General features: G+C 38.2%; 5 protein-coding genes across 5 annotated transcripts in view; 2 read left to right on the top strand and 3 right to left on the bottom strand.

Annotated features, from left to right (window-relative positions):
- LOC123004151 overlaps nt 1-833 on the top strand; it is a 6,356-nt gene extending 5,523 nt beyond the window's left edge. Inside the window, exons 4-6 of the mRNA XM_044397269.1 lie at nt 3-86; nt 135-236; nt 299-833. Coding sequence (XP_044253204.1) covers nt 3-86; nt 135-236; nt 299-753 — 641 coding nt within the window. The 3' untranslated portion in view covers nt 754-833. The remainder of the gene's footprint in view (nt 1-2; nt 87-134; nt 237-298) is intronic.
- A 1,343-nt stretch (nt 834-2,176) lies between these two features.
- LOC123016374 (glutathione S-transferase theta-1) lies at nt 2,177-3,290 on the top strand. The gene is made up of 4 exons (XM_044416731.1): nt 2,177-2,441; nt 2,495-2,585; nt 2,629-2,960; nt 3,009-3,290. Exons 1-4 carry the CDS (start codon nt 2,330-2,332, stop codon nt 3,152-3,154), a joined length of 681 nt encoding a protein of 226 aa, XP_044272666.1. The 5' UTR covers nt 2,177-2,329; the 3' UTR covers nt 3,155-3,290.
- Nucleotides 3,291-4,625: 1,335 nt separating this feature from the next.
- LOC123003706 (neuferricin homolog) lies at nt 4,626-5,681 on the bottom strand. Its single transcript, XM_044396660.1, has one exon. The coding sequence runs from the start codon at nt 5,410-5,412 to the stop codon at nt 4,705-4,707; it is 708 nt and encodes a 235-aa protein (XP_044252595.1). The 5' UTR covers nt 5,413-5,681; the 3' UTR covers nt 4,626-4,704.
- Nucleotides 5,682-5,967: 286 nt separating this feature from the next.
- On the bottom strand, nt 5,968-7,506 carry LOC123003825. Its single transcript, XM_044396838.1, has 2 exons — nt 6,713-7,506; nt 5,968-6,665 (listed from the first exon to the last, which is right to left on the bottom strand). The coding sequence occupies exons 1-2, from the start codon at nt 7,301-7,303 to the stop codon at nt 6,057-6,059; spliced, it is 1,200 nt and encodes a 399-aa protein (XP_044252773.1). The 5' UTR covers nt 7,304-7,506; the 3' UTR covers nt 5,968-6,056.
- A 566-nt stretch (nt 7,507-8,072) lies between these two features.
- On the bottom strand, nt 8,073-9,200 carry LOC123003843 (POC1 centriolar protein homolog A). Its single transcript, XM_044396864.1, has 3 exons — nt 8,777-9,200; nt 8,519-8,726; nt 8,073-8,470 (listed from the first exon to the last, which is right to left on the bottom strand). The coding sequence occupies exons 1-3, from the start codon at nt 9,128-9,130 to the stop codon at nt 8,121-8,123; spliced, it is 912 nt and encodes a 303-aa protein (XP_044252799.1). The 5' UTR covers nt 9,131-9,200; the 3' UTR covers nt 8,073-8,120.
- Between the last annotated feature and the right edge of the window lie 570 nt (nt 9,201-9,770).

The following is a 9,770-nucleotide window of genomic DNA, read 5'->3' as shown; positions in this document are numbered from 1 at the left end:
AGTGCCCCGGAAGCGGAAACTAGAGTCGCCCCCAGTGGTCGCAGCCATTGATCTAACCGTCGAAAGCAAGAAAAAAGACCAAAAAAGTACACAAAAAAATTTCTAGTGCCTTTTATTTATTTTTGTCCTTTTAGGTGACCCAAAAATGCCGCAATTGTTCCTAATTAAGGACCTTTTGGCGAAGGGCGTCCGAATTGACCCGAAACCGCAACAACAATCGGTGATCGTCAGCACGGGTAAATCACAGAGTTGGGCTTTGTTGCTAAGCAACACAAACAGTAAAGTGTGCTCGTTGCAGATCGGCGGGAGTCGGACGACGTCGACACGATTAGCGTGAGCAGTGGCGAGTCGGTGAATCCCCGACGGCAAATCCCCCACGGCAAACTCTTCTACTACAAGAACAATAACACTCTCATTCGGTATTTCGACGAGACGCAGAAAAAATTGTTCATTGATAGTATTTCGAGCGATGGTGCATACAGTGCTACCAACGACCAAGAAATCATACAACTCCCCAAAACGGCCGTTTTTAGCCCCAAAGATAATCTCACAGTGGAGGAATACGTGTTTGAAATGACCCAAGTCGAGAAATACGTTCCTCGCGATTTTTTCCTCTTCTACAAGTTCGTCACCGGTTATCAGATTTGCAATAATAATCTTCCGGTGTCGTTTCTCACCTTTTTGAAGGTTTACAACACCAACGGCTTGAAGGTTTTGCTCGAAAGGTACATCAACAGTTTGAAAGAAAATTAAGCGAGTTTTTGTACCACTAATTTATTTTTTGCTACTTAAAACCTAAGTTTTGTATTGTTCGATTTAAAATAAAAACTACATTCCAAAACGGCGTTTTAGTCGACGAGAAATAAACATTTGGCGCCCTTTTTCAAATTAATTGTCACGTGATTGACACGACAGCCAATCATTGCGCCTTATTAGGTCACGTGTTCGAGATGACTGTCAAACACGTGTGGTTTAACATTTAATCAGCACAATTTTGCGTTATCTAATCTGTGGGACTCTTATCTATTTACTTGTTTCTTATCTAAAAAGTATTAAAAAACACTTGAATTTGTTTTGCATTGAAACTTGTGATTCAATTGGTCAACTTTTTGTTATCTTTTGATGAGAATTACGTGTCATTGTGCTCAGTGTTGTCAGATCAAAAACATAAAATTCACCAGATCCGAGTTGAAAAATTCGCAAAATTTTCACCAGATTACGATTTGTGTGGTTATATCTCGCAAAAAAACGCACTTAAAAATCCGCTCAAACTCTTGAAAAAGGCAAAAATGGCTTGTTTTCAAGAAAATTTTGCGAAATAATTGCGTTTATAGCTGAAAAACGTGTTAAAATGCTCGAGAAATGTAATTCTAGACTTAATTTCTGGATTTTTTAGAGCGCTTAAAAGCCAAATTTTGTGGTTTCTCAGCTTATTTTTGTTTTATTTTGCTCAAAAAGCGGTTAAATCAAGTGAAATAAACAAAATAACATTGATATCGATTGTTTTTGTGATTTTTAAGCGCGTTTGGACAAGATTTTGCAAAATAAATGAGCCTCTGTTTCAAAAACGAAGTAAATCTAGAGGAACAAGTAAAAATAATATCAATTTCAATTTAATTTTGTATTTTTTTTGACTGCTTTAACGAAATTTTTAGAATTTTGTTTGTTTTTATGTCAAAAACGTGCTTATTACCGTATCAACAAGAAATTACTCCCTAGAATTTAGGGATATTTGTGAATAGGTTGCCATTAATTGGGTTAGGTTGGTTTGTGGTGACAAACAAAAGTTTCATATCGTAACTAGTGTCAAAAATTTAGGTTAAGTCATTACAAACAACATGAAAAACGTAATTTTCCTAAAAATACAAATTCTAGGTGGTAATTTCTTGTTGACAAATCTGTAAACAGTTCAAAAGGGCCAAAAAACGCCGTTTTTGGTCTAGTTGTTGTTTTTAGATTGTCTTTAACGAGGTTTTGTGAAATAATTGTGTTTCTAGCTGAAAAAGTATTCGAAATAATCAAGTTTCTGGTTGAAAACGTGGAAGATGCACGAAAAATAGCTTTTTGATTTTAAAAAAATCACCAGATATTAGAATCTTTACAAAAAAGTTTTAGACTAACATGAAAATCACCAGATCTGGTGAAATTTCACCAAACTTGGCAACTCTGTTGTGATTGTTCTAGGTTATGGTATTACCAACCTGGGAGGGGGGGAAATTAACAAAATTAAAAAATAAATAACTAAAGTGGGAGACTCAACATTCTCCTGCTGTATTTTATTTTCTTGTGTTGAAGTCAGGAGAGGACTTCGACCTTTGAGTTGTTTGCAATGACTCTCAAATTGTATTTGGATTTTTTGTCGCAGCCCTCGCGGGCTTTGTATATTTTTTTCAAGATTAATAAAGTGCCTTTTGAGTTGTTTCAAGTCGCATTGCAGAAAGGTAATTTTGCAAAAATTTGGAGTAACAAATTAGTACTAATAAGTATGTCGTAGGTGAACACTTTAGCGAGGAGTTTAAAACGAATTTGAACCGTTTTCAAAAAGTGCCTTTCATTCACGATGCCGATTTCAGACTCACTGAAAGGTAAAGAGTGATTTTTTCAGCAAATTCCCACAATTCGTTTCAGTGTGGCCATTATTCGGTACGTTTCTAAGGTGCACAACATCGACAACAACTGGTACCCCAAAGAGACCAAAGCCCAAGCCCGCGTTGACGAATACCTCGAATGGCAGCACAACAACACCAGGGCCTTCTGTGCCCTCTACTTCCAGCGAAAGTGGCTCTTTCCCAGGCTCACTGGACGAAAAACAACTCCCGAAACCATGCAAAAATACGAAGACAACATGAATACGTGTTTGGACCAAATTCAAAATATTTGGTTGGCTGACACCCCTTATTTGTGTGGAGACCGAATTTCGGTGGCTGATATTTTCGCCGCTTGCGAAATCGAACAACCAAGTAAGAAATAATTAAAGAAAAATTACAAAAAAAAGTAAAAAATTGTAGGAATTGCGGGATTTGATCCGACTGAAGGAAGACCGGTTTTAAGTGCGTGGATTAATCGCGTGAGGAGCGAAGCAAGCCCCTTCTACGAGGAAGCACATGTCCTTTTGAATAAATTGGTACAAAAGGGGGGAAATGCGAAATTGTGAAGCAACTTCGCGCTTGTTTTTAAACTTGAGCTACCATCTGTCAAGTTGTTTGATCTACTGTGAAAATTGTGAATAAATATTTCAGTAATTCAACGGGCTTTGTGTAATAATTAAACGAATTCAAGTTTTATTTCAAGTTCTATTGTTTTTATTTCATTTTAAATTATGCTAAGTCCCACAACTGGTCGGTTAAATGTACTAAAACAAAGTTTTGTTTTTGCTACAGCTTCCTGCATTATCGGCTTTTGGAAAACAAACAAAAACATAAACAAGAAAAAAGTGTAGTAATTGCGAAATCTGAAGCACATGCCGTTTTGGTACCATCTAAAGTTGTTTGAAGTACTGTGAAAATCAAAAAAAAAATAATTTAGAAATTTATCCGGCTTTGTATTAAAATTGAAGTAATTTTAGTTCAATCGGTTGTGTTTAGGTTACAGCTTCCTACATTATCGGTGTGTTCAATTATTTATTTTTTGGGAAAACAAACACAAAAACGTAATTATGTAAAAAAATGTAGGAATTGTGACATTTGAAGCACATGCCGTTTTAAATAAAGGGTCAAAAGGGGGAAAAATCGACGGGGTGAAGCAAGTTGGCGCTTTTTTTTTGAAACTTGATATACCATCTGTAAAGTTGTTTGATCTACTGTGAAAATTATTAAAAAATAATCCAAGAATTTACCCGCCTTAAATTATGTTAAAAGTCCAACAACTGTTCGATAAAATGTACCAAAACAAAATTTTGGTTTTGTTACAGCTTCCTACATTATCGGCTTGTTCAATTATTTATTTTTTTGAAAACTTACACAAAAGCCAGGTTGTTTTATAAGAATTACATTTTTCTCTTAAAAAATTCCTGGAATTAAGTTTTAGGGCACCGAAAATTGATTTGGAGCATTACAAATTCCTACATTATCGACTCAACTGAAACTTAAATGACGTTTATGCTTGTATTATTGTTTTTTAATTTAATATTTGAATTTGTTTACAGTTGTTTATTTTTTGAAAACACACACAAGGGACAACTGATTTTGGTATAATTTCTTTTTTTCTTATAAAATACTTGGAACTGAGTTTTAGAATACTGAAAATGGACTTGGAGGACACAATGGCCTCATTGAGGATAAACGAGAGCGAAAAAGACACTTCAAATAGCCCCAAATCCCCCACAGAAGACACTTCAAGTGAATTGCGTCGTTCTGCGCGTCTAAAAACCAAATTTTCCATCAATTATTTGGAAAAACGAAGAGTTTCATCAAAACCCATGAAGAAAGGAATGACTTTAAAAGAAAATTACTATTTAGACAAAAGAACCAAAAGACTGAATTCCACTCTAGAAACAGTTTATGAAGACACAGAAACTGAGTGTACCAGAAAACTCTATACTTCACCACAAATAAATAAAATAAAAAAGAGAAAATTCAAAGCGAAAATCATGTCAGCTATTGAAAGAAAAGAAAACAACCACAAAATCACCCTAAAATATTTACTCGAAAAGCTCTCTGAAATTAACGAAGTTGATTAAAATTAACAAAAAAAAATTGGTTTTATTTACGATTTAACAAAACAACTAACTGAGTCAGGATCACACCCGTCGTATTGTTTGAAATTGGCTGAAATTCCCCCAAATTGGACACAAGCACACCTGTAAGTTTGCGATCCGGGTTCGTAGAGCTGTCTCGGGTACCCCACCCAGTGTCTCGAGACTCCGCCACTCCTCTCCGTGCACCAGACACGACTCCCCGTTTCGGCGTTCCATTCCACGTTACAAGGCGGAAAGTTGAGCTTTTCCTCCTCGTGAGACTCCTTCTCGCGTTCTGCTTGCCGCAAAAGTCGCTTTACTTCCCTCCCGTATTGGGTCAACTTCCCCGTTTCGTCGTAATACCGCCCGATTAGTTTCCCCACAAGTTTGTATTCTTTGTGGTAAAAGCGGAGCCACTGATTCAGGGAGCGCAAATCAGCGGGCCCCAAATCGGCCACTCGGTCGTCGACTTGAGTGAATTCTCCGGTGATAAAACTACGGGAGGTGTCTTTCGCCGTGAAAAAATTGTAAGGGGCGCCGGGGCCGTAATGTGCGGAGCCTTTTGACACGTCGAAGACTTTGCCCAGGATTGATAAGTACAAATTGGGGCTGTCTTTACCGTTGAAGAGGCGCAAGTCGGCGGCGGTAATGAGGTTGGGGTTTTGGACGGATTTTAAGCGATAAATTATCGCAATCACAGCGAGAAATACCGAGAGTAACAACACTTTAAGGTACATTATTCGAATTTATTTGATACAAAATAAGGTTATGTTTTGGGACATTTCACCTACCAGTAGTACCAATTGTTTGACTTTTGGCATTATTTCAATTAAAAACACATTAAACGGAACTAACTAAATTAATACGACGTGATGAGCTAACAATTACTTGAAAAAATCATATACACAACTCGGTGGTTTACTAAATTACTCATTTGTAACTACAGTACAGTAGATCATTGGATATTAATTGACAGAGGGTAGTTCAGGTTTAAAAAAGGGCGCCAAATTAAGGCAAATAAACAAAAAAATCTGCACAAAATTGCTTGAGGTCGCAAATACATTAAGACCCTCTAAAAATTTCAAAAAATCGATGAAAAAGTAGCACGTCGTCACAAAATATTAAAAATCCACTAAAATTTCAATTTTTTTTATGTTTAAAACAATAATTTCAATCAAAACGATCAACCAACATGCCCCGCCTACAAAAAATGTTAATCACAGAAAATTTAATTAAAAATTTTTCGAGATCACAGAAAACGTAATTTGTGATCACAAAAATCAAAAAAGTTGTCACAATTTATTGTGCTTTATTAAAAATCCTCTAAAATTTCAGTTTTTTGTGTTTAAAACAATAATTTTAATAAAAACAATGCCCCGCCTTAATAAAACCCGCCCCACATATCCTTGGGCCTATACGCGCCCCTCCTACCAAACTGCCCCTCCTCCTGTGGGCGTGTCTCGCTCATATCCTGTCGCGGCGATCGTGGCGGCGAATAATGAAACGGCGATCTCTCCCTCTCCAATTCAGCCGCTGCTTCACTCACTTGCGCCGCCTCCGCAGCCTCCACCTCCATCTCATACGCCGCTACCTCATTCCACGCCGGTCGTTTTTTCCTCACCGCCCCTTTCGACTTCTTCTTCTGCAGTTTGGAGGTGTGGGGGGCCCTCAAAGCCGCCTCATCTGTCTTCTCCCTCATGCTAGACTCTTTCGAAATGATTGATTTTTCAAGTGATTCGTTTAATTGTTCCAAAGTTTCGACTTTAGCCGCTTGCTCGGCTTCAAGGGCTTCCTTTTTAGCCTCAGCCACTAGCTCCGCCTCCATCATCTTGCGTTGCTCCTCCTTGTGCATTTGTTTCAGTTGTTGGAGGCGGGTTTTCAACCGATTGTTCTCCTCGTTGAGACGCTCCCCCTCCGAACGGAGCCATTGGAGGCGGTGATAGGCGGCTTGACGTTTCATCATCTCGATTTCTTCAGGCTCGACTTGTAACTAAAAAAAAAAATACTAGAAAAAAATTTCAAAACGTTATTTAAAACCTCATCAGGGATTGGGAAAAGTTCTTTGAGATATTTCTCCTTCTCGGCGGCGTATTTGTCAAAATCGAAATTGGGCGCCATCATGTATATTTCTTCAATATGGCGCATCATCTTATCATGAAGCAACGCCTTCTTCTCTCTGTAATACTCAGCTAGTTGCAATTGTTGGTTGAGAAGAACGTCGCTATTGTCTTGTGTTATAGTCTCGTAGACTTTTCGCGCCAATTTTCGAAACGAGTTCAAATCGTCGTTCATGACACTCCGTAAGGTGGCGCCCGCATCGGCTGTGTAGGGCGCCACCAGGCCTATAAACTCCTGAACTGTTACGCCCTTTTTCTTCAGGGTTTGAAGAATGGTCCTTATGCCCTTCATGTCCTCCCCTGGGGGCGCATGTCTCCGCATCATCCGCTGTTTCATTTTTTTCAACTCGAGCTCGATCGTGGTCTTCGGCTTGAACGGGATGCTCAGCGCGGGAAGTTCGAATTTTGACTCTTTGGCCGGCTCGGGGGGCCCCTTTGCCGATGTTTGGCTTCGGGGGGCGCGCAAATTCGACGGTTTTGAACCGGTTTTCGACGGAATGCGACCTGCCATCACGGAAAATTTTGACGAAAATTACCGGGAAATTTAAATTAAACACAAGGAACACGATATGATTAGGATGTTGAACCAAGTCACTAAAATTAGTACTTCGAGGGGGATTATCAACACTAGCATTTTCAAAACAGTGGCCGGAATGCGGAATTTAGAAAGTTTTCGACATTTTGCAATGACATTTGAGTGAAAGTTTCGAGCGACTTGATTAATGCGCTGCTTGGCCCTTGCACATGTTACGCCACTGGTGAAACAATTTTAAACTTAAAAACAGACGTTTTATACATTATTAATTTTGTGGATTGCACAATTAGTCAATTATTGGCATTAGTTTGTGTTTTATTCAAGTAAATAATTTAAAAACTTATTTTCCGTTAAATGAATTTAATTGCAGCATACTAGGCAACCACCAATACACTATACATTTATTTTATACTTAATTAATTGTATAAAAAACTGTGTAATAATTAATTATTTATTGATATTAATTTGTATTTCATTCATATACATAATTAAAATAGCCGTTTTTAATGTATTTAAAATTTAAGGTTATGTGGCAGGCCAAGCAACCAACAACACACCTCAATTTGTTTCTGTTATACTTAACTAATTTTGCAAAAAATTTATTAGTTAATCATTTATTCTCACCAGTTCGTATTTTATCTAGATAAAAAATTAAAAAACTCAATCTTTTAGTAAATAAATTGAGTTTATGCAACCAACAAAACCTGTTAATTTGTTAAGTCAGTGAAATAAAACGAGTAAATTCTTTAAAAATGTATTAAAGTGGGTAAAAATAAATACTTAAGACTTATCACTAGTTGCTCAGATTGACTTTCCACACCAAGATGCGCTTGTCCGCGCCCCCTGACGCGAAATAATCACCCTCTTTGTTGAATCTCACTGTCATTACAGCCCCCTCGTGCCCCCCGAACGTGTACAACGGTCGCCCTTCCATGACATCAACCAAATGAACTTTGCCGTCTTTCCCCGAAGTGAGGAGAAAATTCGCACAGGGGTGCCAACATACACAAGTCGTGCTATCATGCAAAACATAGTGTTGATTGAGTTTTTCATTTCGTATATCATAAACTCGCACTGAGCCTGAATTCATAGCCACAGCGATGTTATTTCCGTTGGGGTGGAGCGCCACACTGCAGGGCCCCGCTAGAAAAAAAAACACTGCAAAAATTGTGATTTTATTGGGGTAAAAACCTTTGGTGCGGAATGTGTGGGTGTTTTGCCCTGAAATGGGGTCCCAAACGCGGATAGTTTGGTCGTCAGCACATGAGACGATTTTTTGACCGTCTTGTGCGAAATGCACACTGCGGACCCAACTGGTGTGCCCCACGAAAGACTTCAAGAAGTTTTTCCGCGCCACTGACCATAATTTCATTGATTTGTCATTTGATCCGGTGATTATCTGGAATTTTTGGGGTTATTTGGTTTGGTGAGAATGGGTTAGAAGCGTACTTGAGTGCCTTGGGGGGCGAAAGCCAGACACCGGACTGGTGATAAGTGAGCTCTGATTTCCATACAAGTCCCCATTTGAGACTGTTTCGTCACCCAAATGCGGAGTGTTTGGTCTTGGGAGCAAGAGGCTAGGAGTTCACCGCTGGGGGAGTATTCCACACCTGTCACCGAGTCGCTGTGCCCCTTGAAACTATAACTTCGGGTGTTTTGGGCAACATTCCACACCATGAGAGTGGAGTCTTCGCTACTGCTGGCAAATTGTTTGGCATTGGGGTGGAAGGAAATACCAGTAATGGGCTTTTTGTGCCCTTTGAGGTTAAATTTAAGCGCATATTCTTCTTCAGTTTCTGACATTTTACGTTTTCACTACAGTCATAGAAAAAAACTAACCGTTACAATTCAAATTTGTTTGACTTGGTGAGAAATCAAACACCAACGTAACGCAATGAATGTTACTACTTGATCAAATTTTGATAATAATGACTTAAATAATAAAAAGGCGCCGTGTTAACGTATTTCGAGGTGCCGTTATTCACATTGCGGATTAATTGTGGCGTTTTTCGTTAAATCTGAATTAAAACTTGACAATTTTTACGGATTTGTGACCAACCCAACGAGCCCAAAGTCAACCAATGGTTCAAAAAGAAGCGGTAATCTAAGTTTTTTTATATAAAAAGTTTTTGCTTTGTTTCTCTTTACAAATAAATTCGATTATTTTGGTGTCTACAAGCTTTAATTATCTAGACTAGAATCTACAATTCAAATTTGTTTGACTTGGTGAGAAATCAAACACCAACGTAACACAACGAATGTTACTACTTGATCAAATTTTGATAATAATGACTTCAATAATAAAAAGGCGCCCTGTTAACGTATTTCGAGGTGCCGTTATTCACATTGCGGATTAATTGTGGCGTTTTTCGTTAAATCTAAATTAAAACTTGACAATTTTTACGGATTTGTGACCAACCCAAAGAGCCCAAAGTCAACAAAT

The sequence above is a fragment of the Tribolium madens genome, unplaced genomic scaffold (genome assembly GCF_015345945.1).
Source record: "Tribolium madens isolate multiple individuals breed KSU strain unplaced genomic scaffold, Tmad_KSU_1.1 Scaffold_1;HRSCAF=32;Tcas5.2_LG8, whole genome shotgun sequence".
NCBI lineage: Eukaryota > Metazoa > Arthropoda > Insecta > Coleoptera > Tenebrionidae > Tribolium > Tribolium madens.
Note: the sequence above shows the minus strand (reverse complement) of the source record. Positions and strands in the feature narration are given on the sequence as shown.

Excerpts from the sequence above, each read along its gene's own strand:
- LOC123003825 (XM_044396838.1), bottom strand. The coding sequence starts at position 7,303 with ATGGCAGGTCGCATTCCGTCGAAAACCGGTTCAAAACCGTCGAATTTG. Across the intron at positions 6,666-6,712 it reads TTTTCCCAATCCCTGATGAG|TTACAAGTCGAGCCTGAAGA; the intron begins GTTTTAAATAAC and ends TTTTTTTTTTAG.
- LOC123003706 (XM_044396660.1), bottom strand. The coding sequence starts at position 5,412 with ATGTACCTTAAAGTGTTGTTACTCTCGGTATTTCTCGCTGTGATTGCG.
- LOC123016374 (XM_044416731.1), top strand. The coding sequence starts at position 2,330 with ATGACTCTCAAATTGTATTTGGATTTTTTGTCGCAGCCCTCGCGGGCT. Across the intron at positions 2,442-2,494 it reads TCAAGTCGCATTGCAGAAAG|GTGAACACTTTAGCGAGGAG; the intron begins GTAATTTTGCAA and ends AGTATGTCGTAG. Across the intron at positions 2,586-2,628 it reads GATTTCAGACTCACTGAAAG|TGTGGCCATTATTCGGTACG; the intron begins GTAAAGAGTGAT and ends AATTCGTTTCAG.
- LOC123003843 (XM_044396864.1), bottom strand. The coding sequence starts at position 9,130 with ATGTCAGAAACTGAAGAAGAATATGCGCTTAAATTTAACCTCAAAGGG. Across the intron at positions 8,727-8,776 it reads TCGCCCCCCAAGGCACTCAA|ATAATCACCGGATCAAATGA; the intron begins GTACGCTTCTAA and ends CAAAAATTCCAG. Across the intron at positions 8,471-8,518 it reads CCACACATTCCGCACCAAAG|CGGGGCCCTGCAGTGTGGCG; the intron begins GTTTTTACCCCA and ends TTTTTTTTCTAG.